At 37.7% G+C, this 25684-nt stretch overlaps 2 protein-coding genes across 5 annotated transcripts in view; both read left to right on the top strand.

Annotated features, from left to right (window-relative positions):
- Positions 1–350: 350 nt before the first annotated feature.
- LOC129005394 (uncharacterized) lies at positions 351–1265 on the top strand. The gene is made up of 2 exons (XM_054434265.1): positions 351–546; positions 673–1265. Exons 1-2 carry the CDS (start codon positions 351–353, stop codon positions 1263–1265), a joined length of 789 nt encoding a protein of 262 aa, XP_054290240.1.
- Positions 1266–8304: 7039 nt separating this feature from the next.
- Positions 8305–25684, top strand: part of LOC129005358 (uncharacterized) — a 28351-nt gene continuing 10971 nt past the window's right edge. For 2 of the 4 annotated variants that reach the window (XM_054434222.1, XM_054434219.1), the window contains exons 1-8: positions 8305–8730; positions 18320–18526; positions 19147–19269; positions 20847–21038; positions 21508–21603; positions 22407–22538; positions 23614–23841; positions 24578–24676. In XM_054434222.1, the coding sequence (XP_054290197.1) occupies positions 8545–8730; positions 18320–18526; positions 19147–19269; positions 20847–21038; positions 21508–21603; positions 22407–22538; positions 23614–23841; positions 24578–24676 (1263 nt within the window). In that variant the 5' untranslated portion in view covers positions 8305–8544. The remainder of the gene's footprint in view (positions 8731–18319; positions 18527–19146; positions 19270–20846; positions 21039–21507; positions 21604–22406; positions 22539–23613; positions 23842–24577; positions 24677–25684) is intronic. The other 2 variants (XM_054434223.1, XM_054434220.1) reach the window with 1 other exon arrangement.

The following is a 25684-nucleotide window of genomic DNA, read 5'->3' as shown; positions in this document are numbered from 1 at the left end:
TTGTCTCTTTCATCAAGTCCCACCAGAGTACGAATTGCTCTATTCTGAAGTACGAGCACCCGCTTCAAATTCACCTGACTTGCAGCGCCCCAAAGAACAATGCCATAACGTAAATGGCTCTCAAAAAGAGAACTGTATGCAATCCCGACAGCGTCCATGGTGCTAACACTCTTCACTCTTCTGAGGGCGAAGATGGCAGTTCAGTTCAGTCGGGTCAGCCGATCCGATAAGACGTACTGCTCCGCTACCGTATCGCAAGCTCACGTCGCGCTACTACTTCACGTGTGTGGCGTGTTTGTCTAAACGGCCTTGTGTAGTTAAAAAAGTGCTTTTTACGTACATAAATTAAAATGCCAGCTACCTGTGGCGTTTGCAACGTGGACATTGGCAGCTGCAAGTCTACTGAAGTGATAAGTTGTGCCGGTAATTGCAAAAAATCGTTTCATGTAAACTGTGTGAAAGAAGATATAGAAGAGAAGAAGGTTCGTACAGCAAAGCAATGGAGGTGTAGGGAGTGCCGAGAAGGCAGTGTAAGTTCCGGCTCAAGTACGCCGATAACAAAGGAATTTTTGCTTAAAGTTTTGGACAGTTTAAAAAAAGAACTTTTTACTGAGTTAAAAAACGTAAAAAAAGAAGTTTCCGAAATGTCGCAATCCCTGAATTTTCTTTCAGAAAAAGTGGACGAATCTACCAAATTAATGGAAAATTTAAGATCGGAAGTGCAAGTTCTGAAAAAAGAAAATGAGGTTTTGCGAGAAACAGTCACCGACCTACAAGACCGGACTCGATCACTGGAACAATATACCCGACGCAGCAACATCGAGATTAGCGGTATCCCAGTCACCCCCAGGGAGGATGTCATCCAGTTGGTGAAGGACGTAGGTGCAGTCATCGGCCTGGAGGTGGAGGAGTCCCAGATCAACGCAGCACACCGAGTACCCAGCTTCCGCAAAGACCGGGTCCCTTCCCTCGTGGTCCAGTTCATCGGCAGATCCACTAGAGACACGTGGTTGAAACAATTCAGGGAGCTCAAGGAATCTGTGACTGTGGACCAGGTAAACTCGTCTTTCCCAAAAGCGAAACTGTACATTAATGAGCACTTGTCTCCAGCTAATAAGGTGTTTTTGTCTGACTTGAAAAAGAAATGTGCTGAAGTAGGCATCAAATACGCGTGGTGCCGTGAGGGAAAATTCTTTATCAGGAAGGCTGATAAGGATAAGTGTCGCAGGATTTACAGTGAGGCTGACATCAAAAAGCTCAAATAAACCATCGTCAAAAGCAATGGATACATACTGTCCTATATTGAGATCATTAATTGCTTCCAGGGATTTCACTTTCCTTATTTACATATTTAGTTTTAGTTCCATTTTTGAATAGATTTTAAATGTACATATCGTAATTTGTATGGTAGAGAATAGTGATTATTTACTATCCTTAAACAGCAATTTTTTTGAATTAGATGATGTCAACTCAAATAATGTATTCACCTTAATATATTGCAACATTAGAAGCTTACGACAAAACTTTAATAATTTTTTAATAGAATTTTCTCAATTAGAACAAGATATTACCTTTATTGTATTAAGTGAAGTTTGGATTAACACCGATGAGTTAAATTTATTCAATATTCCAAATTACAACATTTTTGCACGTTGTAATGACTCCTACAGATCAGGTGGTGTCATATGTTACGCTTTAAAGGATATATGTGTCACAGAAGCAAATGTAAACAGTATGAGGACTGCTGACACGCTCCTCTTAAATATAAAAATTAGTAAACATTATTTTAAACTATTTTGTATATATAGACTGCAAGAGTTTACTGAGAAGGATTTTGTAAACGAACTAGAATCTTATATGAATTATTTTACTACAAATACAATTTTGCTGGGAGACGTTAATATCGACCTGTTAGATGGAAAAATAAATTCTAAAAACTATCAGTACCTTTTAGAGAACAATGGGTTTTTATCAATAGTTAAGAATGCTACTAGAATCACAACAAATTCTAAAACACTAATCGACCATATTTTTATTAAACATAGGCAAGTAAATAGCTTTAAGCAAGCAATATTTGATTTGAATATAACAGATCATTGTTTATTGGGTCTTAAATTTAATGACATTTCTTTAGACCAAGACAAAAAAAAAGTATTTTGCGAGAAGCAGACTATAGATTTTGATAAGGTTATTGGTTGTTTAAAGTCTATTAGTTGGGACGAAGTTTTTAATGAAAAAAATATTGATTTATGTTATGAGAAGTTTAATTTAATTTTAACTGACGTTGTAAATAAGTGTTCTAAAACCATTTCAATAGATAAGAGTCTTGCTAAGGCCAAACTACTAAGTCCTTGGATGACGACAAGTCTCTTAAAAAAAATACGTAGAAGAAAAAAACTGTACGTGTTAACCAAAAAAAGGCCATATGATTTAGTTTTAAGGAATCACTATAAAATGTTCTACAATAATTTAAAACTCGAAATGGATAATGTCAAAAAATTGTATTATTCAAATCATATTCGAAATGCTGATGGTGACCCCGCTAGACAGTGGAGGGTCATAAATAGCCTAACTGGTGAAACCCGTAATCAGTGTTTTGATAAGGTTGAGCTTGAGGATGGAACTATTGACAGTGACTCACAAAGTGTAGCAGATAGAGTTAATCATTATCTGATGAACATTGTGCAACCTGATAACGATACACCTTCACTGGCCGACCTGGGTCTACATCAGCGTTGCCAATCTTTTTTCATTGTGCCAACCACTGAAAACGAAATTATAGGTGTCATTAATGGTTTTAAAAATAAAAAATCTTCGGGTTTCGATAATTTTAATGCATTATTAGTAAAAAAAATAGCTCAATACATTGCACCTGTTTTAACCTATATTTTTAATAAAAGTTTTAGTGAAGGTATTTTTCCTACTAAGTTAAAGTTAAGTGTCGTAATACCAATTTTCAAGAAGCCAAACTTAATAAAATTGAACAACATAAGACCAATCAGTCTACTTTCATCTTTTTCTAAGATATTGGAGAAGCTAATGGTTAACAGACTAGTAAAGTATTTCAATCAAATAATTTTTTTTTCTCAATGGCAGTTTGGGTTTCAGCGAGGAAAATCTACAGAAGATGCTCTGTTGAATTTTACAAATTTAATATATTCAAGTTTTAACAATGGCAACAAAACGACAGGTCTCTTTGTTGACTTTATGAAGGCCTTTGACCTGGTTAACCATAATATCTTACTATTTAAGCTTGAGGCAGCTGGTATCAGAGGTGTGGCGCTCAATTGGTTCCGCAGCTTCCTGACTGGCAGAGAACAGCAGGTACGGGTAGGTGACTGCCTCAGCAGACCACTGCCCGTAACTGTAGGTGTGCCGCAGGGCTCGGTTACCTCAGCAATTTTATTCCTTGTTTTTATTAACGATTTGCTTGACAAGAATTTTAAAGGTCAAATCCAAGCTTTTGCCGATGATATTGGTTTTCTTTATTCTAATAAGGATAAGGAAGTTTTAAAAATGAATTTAATGTTTGATTTAGACATACTCCAAGATTGGTGCTTAAAAAACAAAATGAAAGTTAATGTTAGTAAAACAAAGTTTATAAATTTTGGCTACAGAGAATTTTCTTTTTCATCTCCTATTTTGTATCACATACAAGGCTGCCAACGTGTAGATTGCCAATGTGAGGAAATTGAGAAAGTTAAATCATTTAAATACCTTGGGATACACTTTGATGAAAAATTTACGTGGGAAAAACACATTCAAATTCTGCATGCAAATGTCAAAAGATCAATTAGAAAATTTTATTTCTTAAAACATTTTTGTGAAGAACATTTATTGAAAACACTTTATTACGCACTAATACATTCACGTTTGCAATATGGATTAATATGCTGGGGAGGTACTTTCAAAAGTTTCATCAATCGTTTAAGAACAACTCAAAATCATTTTTTAAGAATCATTTTTAATAAACAGTTGAGAGAAAGCTCATTTCCGTTATACTTTCAATCAAAAATAATGCCGATTCAGAATCTTTTTATATTTAAAGTATTAAAATTGTTTTATCTTAAAAGTGGGAACAATGGAACTGATAACCTATATTACAATACCAGAAGTGTAGATAATTTGTTTTACAGGACCCCTAAAGTCAACAAAGAACTGTTCAAGCATTCGTATCTATTTTTGGGGCCTTTTGTTTTTAATATGTTGCCAATTGATATAAAAAGAAGTAACAATGTTAATAGTTTTTGTAAAAGGTTGAAAGAATGGTTATGTAATATAAATGATACTTCGTTGCTTCGTAATGTTTTAGAATAAAATCTATGTTTTTCACATCGTTAAATTGTAGTACGTTTTTTATATATTTTGTGTTCATTATTTACATTTCAGGCAGTCAGATATGTATATTTTAATTTTTAGAAGTAGACTTAATTTCAATATGTAACGCTACAGGTAGCAGCAGGAGTGATAATTTTAGTAATGGATTGATAAGACTGAACTCTTCATTTCATGTATAGATTAGATAAGTTTTGTGTACACTGGCCACAATTACTGGACAAAGTGGCCAGTTAATTTCCGAATTGTTTTATGATTTGATGATTGTTTGTTTTTGAGGAAATAAAATTCATTATTCATTATTCATTATTCATTATTCATTATTCAGTGTTGAGCCTCCTGCAGAGCTCGTCAAGATGGTCTGACCATGACAGCGAGCTGTCAAGTACCACACCTAAATACTTCGTGGCCTCAACACTTTCAATGTCAGGGAAAACGGACACCTCCTCCTTCCTATGACCAAAATTGAGCTGATTTGTCTTCTTTACATTGAATACGAGATCGTTCATATTACAGTACTCTACTGCCATATTCATAGCAATGTAAGATCGGACTTCCAGGTCATCTCTGTTTTTGCATGACATAAGGAGTACCGTATCATCGGCATACATTATTGACTTGCAAAAAGGCTTCGTGTAAGCGGGAAAGTCTGCTGTGAAGAGGACGAAAAGCTGAGGGCCCAGGACTGATCCCTGAGGGACGCCTCGACTTACTGGCAGTCTGTCCGATCTGATGGCGTTTTGGGTTCCATTGATGTTTTGTTTTATCTCAACCACTTGTTCCCTCCCGACTAAGTAGCTCTGAAGCCACCTCAACCCAGCACCTCTGAATCCCAGAGTATTGAGTTTTTTTAATATCAATTCGTGGCCAAGGCAGTCAAAGGCCTTACTTAAGTCTAGGAAAATGCCCATGACATTATCACCTGCTTCGAGTTTATCTATTATGTGCTCAAAAAGAGACACAAGAGCTGTAGAAGTGGATTTGTTCCAGGTGAATCCATGTTGCTCCTCGAGGACGATGTTGTTTCTCTCCAGATGCTTGACAATTTGCTGGAAGACAATTTTTTCCATCAGCTTCGAGAAAGTTGAGACCATTGAGATGGGTCTGTAGTTTCCCATTTCCGTCCTGCTTCCTGACTTGTAAAGGGGAATGACCTTGGAAAGCTTCATTTTGCTAGGTACATGTCCTTCCTGGAAACTTAAATTGATAATATGTAGCATAGGTCCTACAAGTTCATCCTGGCACCGCTTCAGCATCAGCGAGGATACCTCGTCAAAGCCCGACGATGTTTTATTCTTCAATCCACCTATGACGCGGAGGAGCTCATCCTTAGAAGTAGGAGTGAACTCAGTCATGTGATGGGCAATCTCCCAATCACATGACTGCACATGGTTCGTCTTTTGGTTCTTAATTTTCTCAAGTGTGACTTCAGCAATCGAGGTAAAGTAGTTATTAAATTCATTACATATGTTCACTGGGTCACTCATTACTACTGCATCTAATTTAAGCTTGACCGAGTTAGTGGGTTCTTTCTTCTGTTTACTCTCGCTGTTGATGACTCTCCACACAGCCCTACTTTTGTTGCTTGATTCTGCTATGTAGGTGGCGTTTGCTTCTTTTCTCAGTGACCTAAGTTTCATATCATACGATCTCTTCAGTTCGTTAGCTGTATCCCTGTCTTCACTTCTTCCAGTCAGAATAAACGTGTCAAGGGCATCTAGAAACTGTGCCTTCAGCTGGCCAGCTTCTACATCAAAAACTTGCTTGATGGGATTATAAGGCCTAACCCGAGCTTTCATCAGAGGACAGGATGAATTCAGAGAAAGAGTCAAATTCGTAATGAAACTGTTGTATGCCTCCTCAGAGTTATCACGCTCGTACACTGTCTCCCAACCTTGCGCTGAAAGATGGCCCTTCAGATCCCTAATGCTATTACTGTTTATTTGTCTGCGAGTTGTCGTGATGGTAGCGTTCATCCTTGATTTGGTCGATATCCTAAACCATTGTCCAGTGTGATCTGAAATACCAGTTGAGGCAACCTGGAAATCCACCTCATTTAAGCTATCAGAAGAAATACAAAACATGTCAATCGACGATGAGGTCTGTGCAATTAACCATGCACACTACTTTATTTATTTATTTATTTATTTATTTCAAACGGCGATACACCAATACAAAAGTAATACAAATATGATGGGTTGAAAACAATGTCCAGTTTCACAGTTTGATTTAACACAGAATGAATTTAAAACAACTACATCCAACAAACAATCAAATTTTCAAATTAGTTCAAAAAAGGCAAGGTCGTAACATTTCATTTTTAGTAAGCAATAATAAATGAAGAATAAGACTCCGAAAAAGAATAACAATAATTTAAACTTTTACAAAAAAGATAACAATAATAGACTTCAACAAATAGTAACAATAACAAGACGACAACAAAACCTATAATGACATAATTCGATAAGATCAGCAACAATTTCTTTCAACAAGAATATAACTATACAAATGATGACAATAACAACGATATGATGACAGTACGTAACAATACTTCTGAGTGGATACTCATGCAGATGTTGCTTAATTATTACCTTATTACCATCTTCTTAGCCGTTGGCCCATCTTATGATGGGAATAGGCTGTGTCAGCGTAAAAACAAACTTATTTTAATTTCCGCACATATGTATAAGACTCACAAGGACTCACAAATTTTAAAATATGTAAAGAAACATACTTTAGTACTCATGGCGGTCACGTTACTAATTCAGCTCATCCGAACTACCTTCCAGGAATTCCTTTATTGAGAAGTGGGGATTTAACATGCAATAGGCAAACATAAATATACTGGTTAATCACTGTCAAGATAATATCTTCGCTGACAAAGAGTGGTTTACAGTAACAGTGTGCTTTAAAAGCTGAGTTTGTGATTATGCGCATCGCCTTTTTTTGTAAGCGCAAGACTTTGTCAATACTGGGGCCATTCCCCCACAGACGAATGCCATATGAAATTATTCCATTAAACAAGCATAATACACATTTTTCAGGTAGACTTTAGGGATCAGTTTCTTTAAATGTCACAAAAAAATCATACTCTGGATAGTCTACACATAAAATCCCTTCTAAAATGGGGATATTATCCCCAGTAATTTTGATTTTTATCCCGTTTTAGGTAAGTACTTTATCCCGCATAATAAAAAAAATCCCATATTCGTTCAACAAATTACCCATAAGTGTAGTATAAATATTCTGTATGTGAGAATCCCAGGATTCCCAGGTAAGTTTGGTGTCAACCAGCAGTAATACCTAAGAGCTTAACGACAGAATCTACATATACATCAGATTGAACATCAAACTGGCACAAGGAAAAACATATTTTTTGGGTTTTATTGGTGTTCAAAAGGATGCCATTAGCTTCAAACCAGATTGTGCCATCTGCCATCACATCAGACATAATGTTACAGAGCTCACCAATATTCTGAACAGAAGAAGGTAGTGTCATAAGCAAATAGGTGACTTTGTTACAACTAATATTTACAGGAAGGTCATTATTAAAACAAGGAACAGAAAAGGACCCAGAACCGATCCCTGGGGTGCACCACTTTTGACTACCGCATTAATCTTAAACTAAAAGAATTTGATTGATCGATTGAAGAATTTGCATTCTAAAAGCATCGATTATGTTTAGCCATTTGTATTATTATTATTTTTTTATTTTTGTTTTTAAGAGGAGTATCTTTATTGTTTAATCTATGGTTTAGCGTTCCCCATTAACCATTAAGTTCACTCTACTCTACTCTACTCACGGATTTGATTCAAACTACAGATTGAATTGAATCTGCTGATGTTCTGTTTAATCCTATGATCACTTTACTTCACTTTCACTTCATCATTTTTTACGAATGGCTGGTTGTTATGTCTGAAGTGTAAACAAACAAACAATCCAAGTGTCAAATTCAAAATAACGAAATAACAAAACAAGGTGATTGTTGAATAGGTCGAATCGTTGAATGCCCAATGAATGGTTGTCTTGCTGGGATTCTTCTTCAAAGTGCAAAGTATTGATGGCATAGATTTATTCACATATTTTAGAAGCAAGTGTAACAAATTTCAGTACCTACAGTATTTGTAATAGTTGTCAGAGGGAATAATATACTAGGCCTACTTAGGCCTAGCTTTTAAAGTTGTTTTGTTGGAAGATTAAGTCATTCCATGCAAAGGTCGTCTAAAAGTAATAATCATTACAAAGAACAACTTGCTAATAAAGTTACTAGTAGTACCAATATTGGAAAACCGTCAGTGAATAATTTTAGGCCCGAAGTCTCAAAGGTTAACAATTTTGGAAAGGTCAAGGCGGATACAACGACCGACTTTAGGTCTAAGGATTTTGAATTCAAGGTAGGCTATTAGGCCTAAGTTTAAGTTAAGCCTTTATCATTTGTACCCTAACTGAGACTTAAAAAGTATAAATCATTGATTGACTTATTCATTTCGGGTACACTTCCATATCTGTTGGCACAAACAACCGAATGAGTAATATAGATTATTCAATTGTTTAATTCGATATATCGTTTGTCTAGTTAGGTTGGGTAAGGGTACACTTCCATATCTGTTGGCACAAACAACCGAATGAGTAATATTGATTATTCAATTGTTTAATTCGATATATCGTTATATCGATCGATATTTTCATTCGGTTGTTTGTGCCAACAGATATGGAAGTGTACCCTTCATTTCTTTGAAATTTTAGATTGTGTATTGCATAGGTAAGGTTTAATTTATAAGTTTCTTTTGTTTTAAGTCTAGGTAAGTTAGGTGAAACAGGGAATAAGTTAACTGGGTTACATTGTTTAGCTGGCGAAACTTTACTCGATCGCTTCTAACAAAGAATAGCCTATTGAACCAAAATCTGTTGGTGTTGGTAGAAGGAGTGGGGATGCGGTATACTATCCCCCGGAAAACTACCCCCCAGGTGAAACATGATGTCACAAAATCTGCCAACTAACCAATATGGAAGCCGTGTCCGCGACTGGAATACTACCCTCCTAGACAAATCATACTATGTAATTTTAATTTTAATTCGAGTAATTCCGTTGGATAATAGAAAAGGCATGTGGTGAATATAAAACAGATTTTTGAAATATTACAGTAAGTTTGGTTGGTTAGGTTAGGTTAGATTAGAACTGTTTGACAACTAAATTTGAGTGTCCGTGACTGGAAAACCCGCACAGCCTCTACATCTCCTACGCTCCCCCCTCGACGTTTCACACTCAATACTACGTTGTCTTTATTCATTGTTTACATATTGTTCTTTATTTATTGCCTAACGTTGTCATGGTCTATATCTTGTAACGTTATTTTCTTGTTTTGGAACTAAATCCCTAGTGAGACTGATCACCTTACTAATGACAATATAATTGAAGTGACGCGCACCTTCAATGTTTGGATGAATATAAACAGAACTGACAGAAAATTGTCAACTCTGCCCTGAAGGCACTAAATAAAGTCCACAAATGTATTGGGCTCAGCGTGGACAGCGCTATCGATCGGTCATTTGCCGAACAGCTGATTGCGATCATGTCTGTACTGGAGTAGAGGAGCACATGTGGACGCTCGTTAACGACGAAGAGGTTAGTTGAGGAGAAGCAGAGCCAACATCGTCAAGGACCCTCAGAGCACCGACGCCGGTGGATTTTCTTGGATTCCCATTTTGGAATATTCTGAGGTAAGCAGGGAGAAAAATTAATTAGCTGTTTTGTTGGACAAAAGTCATTTCACTGAATCAAGCCTTCAAATTAACTAGTTAGGATTTTAATCAAATCAATGTCGATTGGCCGTACGTTTTAACATGTTAGGGATCAAATTTGGTAGAATAAATGTAATAAATTTCGTAACTTATTTATAAATGTTATTGTAGAATATTGTTTAACTGTAAATTTCATTGTTCTGTGTAGCCTAAATTTGAGTTTAATGTCATGGATCTTTCTAATGTAAAATATTCATTTAAGGTGTAAAATATTCATTTCATGTCTATGCAAACTGGTTTCATGAATATTGTGTTGAGTATTTGTTCTTAAAGTGAAAGTTAAAAATTGTTTGTTAGTTATAAAAATTCACCAAACGTTTAGGTAAACATAATTAGGCTAATGTTTTTGATTACCAATCAATTGTGTTATATTCAGTAAATGCCAGAACCATTAAATAACTCTTTGCTTTAGGAGGTTAAACTTGAAGTTCAGAGCCCTAGATTTGACCTAGTTAGATTGAAAAGTAGCTTGACTGGTTTTATGGAAAATTTGTTACATTCTGAAAGTACTAGACGTTGCAAAAATAAATGTTTGTAATCTTAAACTAGTAAATTATGAATTTAAATGTTTCAAATATGTTTTAAAGGTTTAAATGTTGTACTGTATTTGTGTGCTTATAAATTGTTATTTTCAGGTAAAATCGTTTTAACATAGCTGTATTTGAAAACAAAATCATTCATTGAGTATCTAATTATTTTGCATTTTAATGTTCATAAAACACTTGTATTTTAGTAGCCATTATTTTATTGCCAAATGTTTGTATAGTTAAAAATCTGTCCATGAGTTTATGTAGCCTATTCTGTTTAAAAATGTAAATATCTGCAGTTTAATTAATGTGTTTACCTTTGAGATTTTAAAATATAATTTTGCCAATTTGTTCCAAGCATTTGCTAGAAAAATGATTATTTGTCACAGTTAACTAAAGTTCTCACTGTACATAAATTTTTGGGTGTTAGGAATTTTCCTCAGATAAAATAGTGTTACTAAGGCACGTACTATTAATTTACTGTGTACACACAGGGTTTTTTATACCGACCCACTGCTACCGGACTTGTCACTACTACGAGAGGCTACTGTTTGGACATCTCTGGACGCCGCCTTGGTGTCAGCCGCTCACGTACCGACCTGCCGCTCACGTACCGACCTGCCGCTCACGGCCTACCGCTCGCTCAACTGTTGGACCATACGTTTGCCTCAGAGACCCGGTCCGGCAGGATATCTTTTGTCTTTTGGACACTGTGTATGAAGTCTACATTTGGTGAGTGACTTTAAGATTATTTATCTCCTGTGCAACGGACACTTGGACAGTGGCTAGTGAATCGTCGTGGGACATCCAGGACCTACGGATTTATTGTATATTTGTATATTGTAATATTTTGTGCTTTGTATGTTGTCTGTTATAGGTGTTCCGGTGGCCACCGTCATTATGTACCATTTATGTAGATTTAAGATGGATCCTGTTTGATTGATTATTATCGATTATTGATTAAGGGTTACTTATTAATTATTGCTGAATATTGATTTTGATTATTGAATTTTTATGATTATGGTAAATTGATTATTATTGATTATTGAGTGCCGATTATTGATTATTGATTTCAGATTAATAATTCGGATTATCTCTGAATATTGATTATTGATTCTTGACTATTGATTACGGATTATTGATTAGAAAACGTAATTATTAAGTACTGCTCTCATATTGCTTTTGAAACTGATGTTGATTTAAATTACCTTTGCTCATTAAACTGTATAAGTTGAACTTGATTTGTTATCAGGGCATTCTTATCTTGAGATAAATAGAGCTTATCATACATATTTGGATTTTTATTTGACATTCCAGTTAGTTTCTATTTGGTTGAATTATTTTAGAAAATCTTTATAGCTACTATAGTTCTTAAGTATTTTGAGTGATTTTGGTGATCATTAAATTTAGGTATTTATCGATTAGATAAATGGTTAGGGCAATTCAAGTCAATGTAGAGTATGGTCAATTGACATCACAGGTGTTAGGTTTACCCTGCTTACCACAACCATAGGCAACACTACTGGGAGATTGGTTCCTTGTGACAATCGACAGACAATTTGCCCATATCACAAGGTGGCGCCCCTTCAATTAAATACTATTCATCGTAGTGTAACACCTCACTGGCCTATGACACATCCCACCCCGCCCATTGAGCTAGTCTGGAGCAAACTTGTTGGTAGTTGGTCAAATTAGACAAACTGTTACAAATGGCGCCCTGAACGTGGGACCAGTGTGCTTGACCCATCTACTATTGACTCTACTTGAATTGTTTTTCGATTGAAATATTCAAAGCTGATTTATTTATTGTTGTTTTGATTGTGTATATTATTGGAAATTTGAGATTACATCATGATCCCTACTAGTGTTTACCATTTGCGGAAGTCTGAAGTCGAATATGAGCTGAAGATTAGAGGTCTATCCGAGGAAGGTTCTGCAGGAGAGTTAAGAAAACGTCTGGCACAGAGTTTACTTTCTAAGGTGGTTATAGATGTCTCTGTTGTAAATAATATGGATACTGAAGCGGAGTTGGAAGAGTGTGAGACTACATTAGGGGACTTGTCTTCAAAAATATCGGAATATGATGGGAATTTTCGAGATAATGAGTATCAGCGGTTGTCTACTAGGCTTATGTGTTTGTCTGATAGGGTTGGAAGAATCCCAGTTTCTGCTCCAAAGGATGATGAACTTGAGACGAGGAAATTACAATTGTCAGAGAATTTAAAGCAGCTCTTGGCCGATTTCGTCCCAAAATCTTCTCCATCTGCGATTTCCAGAGAGGGAGTTCTTCAAAACAGAACTGATGCTGTGTTACCAGAAACTGCTCTTCAGACAAAGGCTATGATTGGTACACCTACAACTTTTGTCACAGATCTTGTATCATTTTCTAACACTTCTGGTGAAGATAACATTCAAACATTGCCAGAACCACAACCATCCGCATCTCGAGTGATGACTAAACATGAAATACCCAATGAATCCAACAAAAAATATCCCGATGGCTCTATGATCAGATCAATTCCTGTTTACAAGTGGGGTCTCAAGTTTGACAATTCACCTGGCCAGAGTATAGGTGCATTTTTGGAACGAGTGGAAGAATTGAGGAGAGCAAGAGGTTTGAGCCCAGCAGAATTATTTCAGTCAGCGGTTGATTTGTTTTCAGGATCAGCTCTTATCTGGTATAGATCGACTATCTCTAGAATCAAATCATGGGAAGAACTTTGCAAGGAAATGAAGATAGTATTTCAAGCCCCCGACTATGATTTTCGGCTACAACAGGAGATTTTCTATCGGACGCAAGGAGAGACTGAGCCAATTGACATGTTTATTGCGGCTATGGAAAGCCTATTTGTTCGATTAGCTACAACCGTTCCCGAAGAAACCAGATTGAAACAGATCATTCACAATTTACACCCTCACCTTCATGATCGGCTGGCACTGTTTAATATCACTACAATAGAAGAACTCCGTCAGCTGGGAAGGAAAGCTGAGGCTAGTCGTCTGCGTTCCAATCTTAGATCAGTGCCCCATCCAATGCCAATACTAGAGCCTGATTTGGCATATCATGATCAGAACAGAAAGAGGATCTTTCCAAATCATAAAGTAGCTGGTGCTTATGTCCAGTCTTCAACTCCATCCACATTTAAATGTTGGAATTGTGGTTCAACAGGCCATCGTTACATGCAATGTACCCAGGATAGAAAACGATTTTGTTATGGCTGTGGACAACCAAATGTAACTAAAGCGTACTGCCAGAAATGCTCACCAAAAAACGGGCAAGGCAGGGAGCCAGCACCAAGAACCTAGTTGACTCCCTGGGATTTAAAGATGACTCAATCGATCATACTGCTGATAAAATTGCTAATGTCTCTTACCTAATAGAAACTCACGAGAATGATCCAAGACCATATTTGACTGTTCGTGTATTTGGCAAAGAAATAAAAGCTTTGCTAGATAGTGGAGCCTCTCAAACTCTGATTGGTAAAGAAGGCCTTTGGATTGTAGATAAATTTCCTGCCCACTTGCACACTCTTACGGGAAAATATGTTGAAACGGCAGATTCAAAAAGGCATCAAGTGATTGGCTATATTATCCTTCCTATCACCTTGAAGGGCAAAACTGAGAATTTAGCCGTACTGATAGTTCCCACCCTTCAACAGACTTTGATTCTTGGTATAGACTTTTGGTCCTGCATGCATATAGTTGCTGATATTCATAACAAGCAATCGAATTTTTCTAAGAAAAATCAGGTGCACTTTTGTTTCTCGATTGAGGGAATTAAAGCTGAAGAATGTTTGACTACGGAACAACGTCAAAAACTTAATAGCTTGGTGGAAGATCATTTTAGTAAGGGCTCATTACCCATTGGAAGGACGGACAAAGTAAAGCATGTGATCGATACAGGCAATGCTCCAGCGGTAAAACAACGCTACTATCCTATCTCTCCAGCTCGTCAGAAACTAGTGAACGAAGAACTTGACAGAATGCTTGAATTGGGCGTAGTAGAACCATCACACAGTGAATGGTCATCTCCTATTCTTCTCTTGGATAAACCGGACGGATCTAGAAGATTCTGTGTGGATTTTCGTAAAGTAAATGGATTATCTAAGAAAGATGCATATCCCCTACCCCATGTGACTACAATTTTAGATCGTCTTCGTGACGCCAGATACCTTTCTAGTTTGGACATCAAAAGTGCCTACTGGCAAATTCCTTTAGACCCATCAAGTAAAGAGAAAACTGCCTTTACCATTCCAGGCCGTGGTCTATTTCATTTCGTGACCATGCCGTTCGGATTGAGTAATGCTCCAGCAACGTGGCAGCGCTTTGTAGATAATGTCCTAGGTCCAGATCTCGAGCCAAATGTATTTGTTTACTTGGACGACATTATCGTTGTTACTCAAACTTTTGAAAAGCATTTGGATGTTCTCTCAGAAATTTTCCGAAGAATTGAGGATGCCAAATTAACTCTGAACCAGAATAAATGCCAGTTTTGTCGACCAGAACTTCGCTATCTTGGTTACGTTGTCAGCGAGAAGGGTCTGAGAGTAGATCCGGATAAGGTTCAGGCCATAGTGGATGTTCCCATTCCTCGAAGCCAGAAAGAAGTAAGGCAATTTTGTGGAACCGCGTCTTGGTATAGACGATTCATACCTAACTTTGCAACAAGAATGTACCCATTAACTTCACTTCTGAAGAAAAGGAAATCATTTAATTGGACACCAGTAGCTCAAGAAGCCTTCAATGACATCAAGTCTTGCCTCATTACTGCCCCTATCTTATCATGCCCCGACTTTTCGAAGCCGTTCATAATCTCTTGTGATGCGTCAGGAGTTGGCTTAGGCACTGTACTTAGTCAGCAGACCGAGGAGGGAGAAGTAGTTATCGCATATGGCAGCAGGACTTTGACAAGGCAGGAGCAGAACTATTCCGCTACCGAGCGAGAATGCTTGGCTGTTATATGGGCCATTGAGAGATTTCGCCCTTACGTAGAAGGAACTAAATTCACAGTTATTACAGATCACTACAGCCTTCTTTGGCTCAACAATCTCAAAGATCCTCAAGGTCGCTTAGCAAGGTGGGCTCTCCGTCTGCAGCCTTACGATTTTAATTTGGTCCATAGGAAAGGAAAAGAGAATGTTGTTCCCGATTTACTCTCAAGAGCTGTTCCCCCTAATAGTGACATTCCTCTTCGTTGTGATCTCGTAGTTACTGGAGAAATAAAGGACAATTGGTACTTAAAGATGATGAAGGAGGTGGAGGAAAAACCCGAGGACTACAGTCAATGGCGTGTTCAGGATGGCTCATTGTGGAAGAAAGTTGGTGATGGAGCAACCCTGATTTCAGAAGAACCAGAATGGAAATTGGTCTTACCAAAGAATTTTCGTCAGCAAGCTTTACAGGAGTGTCATGATGCCGTGACATCTGGTCATCAAGGAGTTTTGAAAACTTACCGAAGAATCCAGCTCAAGTACTATTGGCCGAAGATGCGGAAAGACGTAGCTACGTATGTTGCCCGCTGTAAAGTCTGTCAAAGTGTCAAATATGACCAACAAAAACCAGCTGGTGTTATGGGAGAGTACCGTGGGGTTAACATTCCTTGGAAGATGATTTCTGCCGACCTCTTAGGACCTTTCCCTCGTTCAGTTAAAGGAAACAAGTATCTCTTAGTTGTCGTTGATACCTTCACGAAATTTGTCTTATTGAAACCTTTACGAGCAGCAACAGCTCAGGCAGTGTCTACGTTTCTTGAAGAAAATGTATTTATGGTCTATGGAGTCCCAAAATTTCTCATCTGCGACAATGGGTCTGAATTTATTGGTCAGCCTGTCAAGAAGCTTGCATAACAATACGAGGTGAAGATGCTTCTGAATGCGAGTCGTCATCCACAAGCCAACCCGACCGAACGAGTCAACAAGAATATAGTAACAATGCTGCGTGCCTATGTAGGGAACAACCACAGACATTGGGATAAGCATGTAGCTCAGTTGGGATTCGCACTGAGATCTTCAGTCCACGAGTCTACAGGCTATTCTCCAAACTTCCTTAATTTTGGAAGAGAACTTCCTATATCCGGAGCAGGATTTGGATTTCTTCGTGACGAGGAAACTGTTCCCGAAGTTGAAGACTGCCAACGGTACACGGAGAGGCTACGAGACTTGAAGAACATCCATCAAGAAGTTCATGAACTCCTCAAAGATGCTCACCAAAGGAACGCTAGGCACTACAACTTACGGAGGCGCCCTCAAGAGTTTAAGGAAGACAGTCTGGTATGGAAGAAGAACTTCACTCAATCAGATGCCGCAAATTACTACTCAGCCAAACTGACTCCAAGATATGTAGGTCCGTACAGAGTGGTCAAGAAAGTATCTCCTTTGATTTATGCCCTAGAAGATATGCAGGGAAAAGCAATTGGAAACTGGCACATCACCGATTTGAAGCAGTATGTCTAACAATGGTCTGGAGTGGACTTTGAGAAAATTTAGGAAATTTTCTTCTGGCAGGGGGGTATTTGTAACGTTAGTTTCTTGTTTTGGAACTAAATCCCTAGTGAGACTGATCACCTTACTAATGACAATATAATTGAAGTGACGCGCGCCTTCAATGTTTGGATGAATATAAACAGAACTGACAGAAAATTGCCAACTCTGCCCTGAAGGCACTAAATAAAGTCCACAAATGTATTGGGCTCAGCGTGGACAGCGCTATCGATCGGTCATTTGCCGAACAGCTGATTGCGATCATGTCTGTACTGGAGTAGAGGAGCACATGTGGACGCTCGTTAACGACGAAGAGGTTAGTTGAGGAGAAGCAGAGCCAACATCGTCAAGGACCCTCAGAGCACCGACGCCGGTGGATTTTCTTGGATTCCCATTTTGGAATATTCTGAGGTAAGCAGGGAGAAAAATTAATTAGCTGTTTTGTTGGACAAAAGTCATTTCACTGAATCAAGCCTTCAAATTAACTAGTTAGGATTTTAATCAAATCAATGTCGATTGGCCGTACGTTTTAACATGTTAGGGATCAAATTTGGTAGAATAAATGTAATAAATTTCGTAACTTATTTATAAATGTTATTGTAGAATATTGTTTAACTGTAAATTTCATTGTTCTGTGTAGCCTAAATTTGAGTTTAATGTCATGGATCTTTCTAATGTAACAGTTGGTCAAATTAGACAAACTGTTACAATCTTCAAAGACAGGTGGCGGATATAAGTTATCCGCTGCTTTTCTACTCATCCGCGGACGGGTAGCGGATATATCCGCATAGTTAAAAACGAGTAAAAAATTATTTTGACAAGTATTCTATTGTGTTTACGTATACTTGTACAACAAAACACAAATAAGGAAAATTAATTTTTATTTTTTCCTATAATTTTTTTCCGTTCTATGTCACAATTTCGCCCGTACGGGAAGGGTTAAAAGTCCTGTGAAACTTAATTTCATTATTTTGGTACTTCACTACTTCTGCTGCTTAGTTTCATAGTACGGAGCAAAGTATGGACTAATTTGATGCGACTGAGGTCCAAACCGTTTAAATGGAAATATCTCCAACGGGGATCTAGAAGACCAAAAACTCAAAAATGTTTCCAAAGTATTTACTGTCAAAGTTAGGTCATTTTTGATCTTCATTAATGCGACCACATATTTTTAGTATGTAACAGAATCAGAACTGCAAGCAGCCGTGAAACAAGTTAGAAGAGCAAGACTCAAGAAGCTAGATGAAGAGAAATGGCAACACTTTTTAAGATGGAAAACTTCCGAATCAACTGCATACTCTGAAGATAATGACAGTTATCAATTCTGTAGAGGAACTATCAGCCCAAAACATGATCTCGCTCACCCTCCCGTCGAGTACAAGGTTGGAAATGGCTGCGTGTAGCCTTTACTGAATAACCTCTGTGATGTCACATTTGTCTGTTAATAACAATAACAGTTTTAGTAAATATATCTTTTGAAACACTTTGAACTTTATATTTATTCATTGTAAAGAGTTATTTGGAAAAGATACTACTGTACTTATATTTTGTTTGTACATTAAATAATACTCAAGATATGTAAAAAATGATCATGCGTTAATCTATGATCAGCATTCACTTATTTTAAGCAGATAATTTAACTTTTAGTTAGGCGTATCTCAAAAAGTATACGGTAATATTTGTGTTTTATTTAAGTTCCAAATAAAGTCACGCCACCTTTTGGTGTAGACTAATTTGTACCAGCCACCATTAATTGCCCTAAAATATTTACCTAAGAATGTTTTTTTCTGTAAAAGCTTTTAGCTGAGTCACCAATTAAGTGCTAAAAATTTAGTTTTTTAAGATGTTGAATGAATTTAAAAGAACATCAGATTAGCCAGTAAGGGCTCCACAATCCTATTTTTAACTAGGTTCTATTGTAGCAAAAGTAGCCTATTTTAAACCCTAATTTTATGCAGTATGTTGTGAATTCTGATTCATTTTAATGGTTGGGTTTTTGTAGCCTGAACGTTTTCAAGAAATGCCAAAGGTGGAGGATGAAATTCAAGAAAATTTTAAGGGGATGACAGCACTTCCATTAGGAGCCAGCATTAGTGTCAGCGATAGCATCGGCCACGCTTATCAGGTGAATGATTTCTCTCCAATTAAGTTTTTGCTAAGACAATGCTTTAAAATGTTCACCATGAATCCAGACTCTTACTTTGTGTGTAAAATTGTATTAGTTATACCTGTTTTTTCCATGGTACATTCATAATGTATTTTTCATCTGAGGTCTGTCATCTTAACTTTGCTATGTTTATTATTAGGGATGGACGGGTCCCGAAATTTCGGGAAAAAAATATTCCCGATTATCGGGACGGGATTACATTTGACTCGGAAATTTTTCGGGACGGGATTTGGTCCGATCGTCGGCGATTTTGTCGTCCGATAACGCCGTTATTGCGAACGATAGGTCCGCGAACGCAGGTCATACTGACGATCGCGCCGTGACCGCGAGTCATGACGACGATCGCGCCGTGACCGCGGAGTCATGCTGACGATCGAGCCGTGATCGCGAGTCATACCGACGATCGCGCCGTGACCGCGAGTCATACCGACGATAACCCCGTGACCGCGGAGTCATACCGACGATCGTGCCGTGACCGCGAGTCATACCGACGATCGCGCCGTGACCGCGAGTCATGACGACGATCGCGCCGTGACCGCGGAGTCATGCTGACGATCGAGCCGTGATCACGAGTCATACCGACGATCGCGCCGTGACCGCGGAGTCATGCTGACGATCGAGCCGTGATCGCTAGTCATACCGACGATCGCGCCGTGACCGCGAGTCATACCGACGATAACCCCGTGACCACGGAGTCATACCGACGATCGTGCCGTGACTGCGAGTCATACCGACGATCGCGCCGTGACCGCGAGTCATGACGACGATCGCGCCGTGACCGCGGAGTCATGCTGACGATCGAGCCGTGATCGCGAGTCATACCGACGATAACCCCGTGACCGCGGAGTCATACCGACGATAACCCCGTGACCGAGGAGTCATACCGACGATCGCGCCGTGACCGCGAGTCATACCGACGATCGCGCCGTGATCGCGAGTCATGACGACGATCGCGCCGTGACCGTGAGTCAAACAGACGATCACCCCGTGACCCCCGAGTAACAAGTTACTATAGGTACCTGTAAATTGTTACCCATTTTTTGGCTTTTATAGATCATTGCCACAGATGGCAAAAATTGATTTCGTATGTCTTTTTTGGTAACTGTAATACAGTACTTTCTTTTTATGCACAGAAAAAAATCCCGTCCCGTCCCGAAAATCGGGAAGGAAATAAAAATCCCGTCCCGTCCCGTCCCGAACTAAAAATTAAATCCCGTCCATCCCTACTTTCCATGCATTGTTTTTCTTTTAATTTAAGATAACAATAGGTAGGGAACAATTTTTAAAAATATAACTGTTTATATTTAGTAAGGGACAGTAACATGGGTATGGTAGGATTATCAGGGGAAGCAGGACTATGGGTTATGGTCTGGGAGAGTTACAAAGAAATTGTTTAAATTCACTGAAAAAGACAAGTTATGTTTGACAAGTTTTTGGACTCTGAAATGTTGAAGAACATTTACATAAATTAGGAATTCACATGAAACAACAATCGACAACAACGCCATTGTTGATTAATTTGTCTGTTTTGTCAGCTGGGAGGAGTGTTGACCAAGCGACTACAAGACTTGGTGGCAACTGTCGGACGGATGACATCACTACTGCTCTCCTCCGTCTCCTCCCGCTCGACAAACTACGAGGACGAGGATGTTGACCGAGCTATCAAACGTAGTGTAGAGTTTGATGCCATGTTCGCTCGTAACCACCTCTACGAGATTAAGCGTCTGGTGAGTGTTTTAGTAATTGGTTGTCTTTAGCTTATGTAAATGCATAAAAATAGTATAGTTGTAGTTTTTTTCTAAACCCCTGTGGCAGACGTTTGAGTAAGTGTTTCCACTTATTAATGATAATGACTATCTTGTCTTTACAGTAAAGTAGCAATAAATAATATGGGGAATAAGTAAACTATAGTAGCCTAGGTCTATTGAAGTTTGCTTGTTTATAAACAAATTTTGATCAAATTTGGAAAATTCATTTATTTAATTCTAAACTATTCACGTTTTGTCAAAAACACCTTTTACCTTCCCCGTAGCATTTAGTGCTAGGATTATAGAATATGTTAGCTAAGAACTCGTAAAACTAATGTTATTGAAATAGGAAACGAATATGGCATTTCAAGGATATATTTTGGTAATTTGCTTAGTCTGCAGGTTTGCTGTGGCTGGGAAATTTTATTATTATTACTGTATGTTCCAGTTGAAGGATGCCAAGCAGCTAGTGGTGGGGAAGTGTCCAGGGGAGTTGGACAGCAAACTGTCTGCGGCCCTCAAGTGTGTCATCCAGGCTATCCAGGTAGAACCTATGTACTTGTTTGTACGAAACATATACTCTGTTCACAAAATTTAGGCAGTTTGAGGGGAAGTTCCCCCCCCATTTTGTGCTTAATGTATGTTACTTAACCAGCTGCTGTTGAGCCACTATTTTAAAGATAAGGGTTGAGATAGATTCTTTCCCCTAAAACCACCTTAATTTCGTGAACGGAAAATAGTAGAGTAAATAATGAGATAAGCTAAGTGTCCATTCATGTGAGGGGCGTGCCAATCAGTACCTGGACTGGGCTTACCCTTTGAAGCATGTTAGTTCATGTTGTATATTGGTGTTATTTCCATTTAAAGTTATCCTAGACACCTGACACCAAAAACATTGTGACTACCGTATGTGATTTGAACATTGTTTTGTCTATGAAAGAGGCATTTTGCATGACTAGATTAGATTTGTGTGACACAAACTTACCAGTGTATTTTAAGGTGAAGTTTAGTTAACGATGAGTGTAGAATGGGTTATGATAGCTCGGATACTGAATGTCAATTAGTTTTTTAGTCAGGATCATTTATAAAAATCCTAATTATGGACAGTTGCGACCTTCAAAATGACGTTCATATTTCTCAGGACTGAACCAGGGAACCTACTTATTATTGAAAAAAAACCACTTCCTATCATGTTTAAACTTTAAAATTTTTTTTAATTTGACAGAGATAAGCCAGAGACATTGTTTGGGAGGCTTACAATACAGCCTAATAAGTATATAGAACTGCAATTTTGTCAATCAACATGCTTGAATAACTTGATCAAGTAATGTGACGTTCTGTGGTTAGGTTTACGCCAAACATGTGAGTAAGGGAGCCAGAGTGAAGTACCAGCAAGTAGTTCCTATCTTCCAGAGTATCTCTACAATACAGAGTCTCCTGGAGCAGTTGACTGGACAAGTCGGGTTCCCCTTCCGTCAGGTACACAACAATATCAACATATAGTCCTCGCCACCCTAAGTTGAGGCAGCCAAAGGCGGCACTAGATACTTGCCGTGCGGCCTTTGGCTGCCTCAACTTAGGGTGACGAGGACTATAGTCAACTATCTCTGCTTATGCTCTTCTAACATAATATCCAACCATTGTAAATCAACCATGATAAACCAACCATCCATGATAATCCAACCATGATAAATCAACGATAGTTTAGTTTACGTAAATTGTTTTATTGGGACAATAGATGTGGAAATCATGCGAATGACACTTTTTGTGTTGCCCTCGGTAATACTACCTAATTTTATCAGTACAGTTGGTTCTAGATATTTGTTTGTTTATGGGGCCTGGAATACTGAAATGGCCAGATTATCAAATGTATAATATAAAACTAATGTCAACCTATTAAGTATCATTTTTTCAATTTCAAATCCAACAGGATCATAAAGGACATAAAACCATTTTGTCAGAAAATATTGTTTTTAAATTTACCCCACTCCAGCTCACTTTACCAATATTTCCGTAAACAAATTCCTGGTCTACAAAGAGTACATTACCACCTGCTTACTGTTTATTGTGGCAAAAAATAATTAAACAAAAATTATTAACATTTACGCTTTAAAACTCACTTTTAAATTCAGTGATTTGTTTTACTTTTATGTACATGATTTCATATTCCGAGACAAAATACTGTATACGCCTACAATATTTACATGTTCTTTAACACAGTACTCTTCTGCAATTGTGGTTTATAATATATATAAATTTGCATATGCACGATTCTATTTTATTGCTTTGATGAGAATGGAACCAAAGTCTTTAGATTCCTAGAAACCGTGAAACCGAGTTTCAAAATTAAGGGTGGACTAACCAGAAGTTTTGATCCAGGGTCAGTTAAGAGAACATTTACTGTTCAAAGTTAAATAAAAAATAAGCTGAACAGGAGTGCTCTATCTTTTAGATTTAGATTAGGGACAAAATGATTAGTTTGTTTAAAAAAAGTTGACAAAACATCAAAACTCTTGAGCTCCCACATCTATTTATTTACTGTACGATTTGACAGGAACTGGAGGTGGCGTGCAGTTACATGAAGCAGGTTCTACTGGAGATGAGCACGTCGGACACTCAGAGAGTGACGACCGTCGTGAGTCGTAAACCTGTCAGACCAAAGTCCACGGTCGGACACAAGCCCTCGGCTGATCTGTCCATGTACAACCGTCGCCGACCAGACTGGAGACGTAAGACTGCCTCCCTAGCACGCGCCAAGTTTGGCCCTCCTTCCAGCAAGAAGGTAAGCTATGGAGTTTGTAAAATATTTTAATTTTAGTTTCTTTCCAAATCGCTAAACACGGTAGCTGAGTGATTTTGTTTTGAGCTGATGATCCAGACATTGTTGGTGTGAGCAGCTGTCTGCACCATCTTAGCATTACTGTCACACATTCTGACTTGTTCATTTGACTTACTGTGACACTATGTCTTAGATCACCGTTCAGACCAGTAGCCTATGGTGTTGGGAAGTTTAGTCAATTTACTTCAATCGAAGATACAAAACTGTATCCTGGTGAATCGGTGGATCAGTCAGTGGTAGAGTGACAGCTGTGAAGTGCTGTCTCACCGCTTGCTTTACTTGATACCGTAACAAGCTTTCAAGGCTCATGTGAAAGTGCAGACGCAAGGTTAAAACAAAGAAAATATCGTAGCTTTGGACAGTGTGAGAATTTTGTGAAGTTTAGCAATTATTTAAACTTCGCCAGGTATTAACTCTGACAACAGACCTTTGAGAATAGTTTACTATGAGTAATCCGATTTCCACGTAATCTATCACATAAATTACTGATTATGTTTCAATCCAAATTATGTAGTGTGAAGAACCTGATGCAAAAAAAAATACTTCCTCATTAAGTAACGTTTAAATTGAAAGCAGTCACTAAAAAATCTTTCTAAAACCGACAAAGCTTTGATAGCTCACTAATTTTTTAAATTAAAACTTAGAGATTCAAATGATGGATAAATGTAACTAATTTCAGCTTGATCAGAATGATACTGTACCAGATAAGGTTGATTTGAACAAAAGTAAAGCTGACTTGATCAATGTTGAATCTCAACGCAGTGTCTGTGACAATGGAGTAAGTCTACTTCTAAAAATGTTATTATACCATATTTTTTTAAATTTGGCTTTACACCAGGGGTTTAAAGGATTTTGTATTGTTTATTTGTGCATTTTCATCTATTTTTCATCAGTAAGAGGTTAACCAATCCATAACAAAGTCCTTAATTGTATCATAGTCAAAAGTAATAGAAGAGTTTCTTTAGGTTACATTTGGTAGCACTAAAAACTGTTGATAGATGCCGCATTCTTATGTAGAATTAAACAAGGTTACTTTTTTTACCTTTTATTTTTTTTTGTACAATCATTTGTGTTTAGTGACTGTAGATTTGTATTTTTGAAAAATGTTCAATGGAGTGCTGTAGCTAGATTTAGAAAGTAAACTCCTTATTTTAGTTGAAACGGTAGATTAGTTGGTTGGATTGTATAAAGTTTATATGATTTATTTTTTACTTAAATGGACATTCAGCATTTTAACCAAACATGTTTGTATGAGTTTGCTAATTTTTAGATTGTGTACACAGATGATGGTTTGCTATTCAATCAAAAAGATGGAATTTTGTTCCATAAATAATTGTAAAACATATTTCTTTTTTTTATTTGCTCCTTAAATGCTTATTCTTAAAAAAACTCTTACCTTTTTGCTTGATGTATGAAAATTGAATAGATCTTACTAGAAATTGTTAACATAAGTGTTTATTAATAACTATTAGCTTTACATGTGCTTCATAATGAGATGTGTACTTAAAAGACAAGTATTTGGTGCTTTCTGATTAAAATGTTACTGTAAAGAATAGCTCTTTCTAGTTTCTACCCTAGCTCTTTCTATTGGTTATAGAACAATCTCCTAAATGTTCACTGAATTTTTAGGATGAATTGGCAAAGCACGAAGGACAAACGTACATATATATATATTACATAGATTCAAAGTTTATTTCTGTCCAGGGCCTGATTAAGGGTCTAGTCGCCAGTAGGCTGATGGTTTTTCGCGCCCCCCTCCTCCCTACCACTACCCCTCATCTCTGCT

This window comes from Macrosteles quadrilineatus, unplaced genomic scaffold (genome assembly GCF_028750875.1).
Source record: "Macrosteles quadrilineatus isolate MER2022 unplaced genomic scaffold, UCM_ALF_1.0 Scaffold_20__1_contigs__length_2534061, whole genome shotgun sequence".
NCBI classification, from domain to species: Eukaryota; Metazoa; Arthropoda; class Insecta; order Hemiptera; family Cicadellidae; genus Macrosteles; species Macrosteles quadrilineatus.
This window is presented reverse-complemented; position numbering and strand designations above follow the sequence as displayed.

Excerpts from the sequence above, each read along its gene's own strand:
- LOC129005394 (XM_054434265.1), top strand. The coding sequence starts at position 351 with ATGCCAGCTACCTGTGGCGTTTGCAACGTGGACATTGGCAGCTGCAAG. Across the intron at positions 547-672 it reads CAGTGTAAGTTCCGGCTCAA|AAAAAGTGGACGAATCTACC; the intron begins GTACGCCGATAA and ends ATTTTCTTTCAG.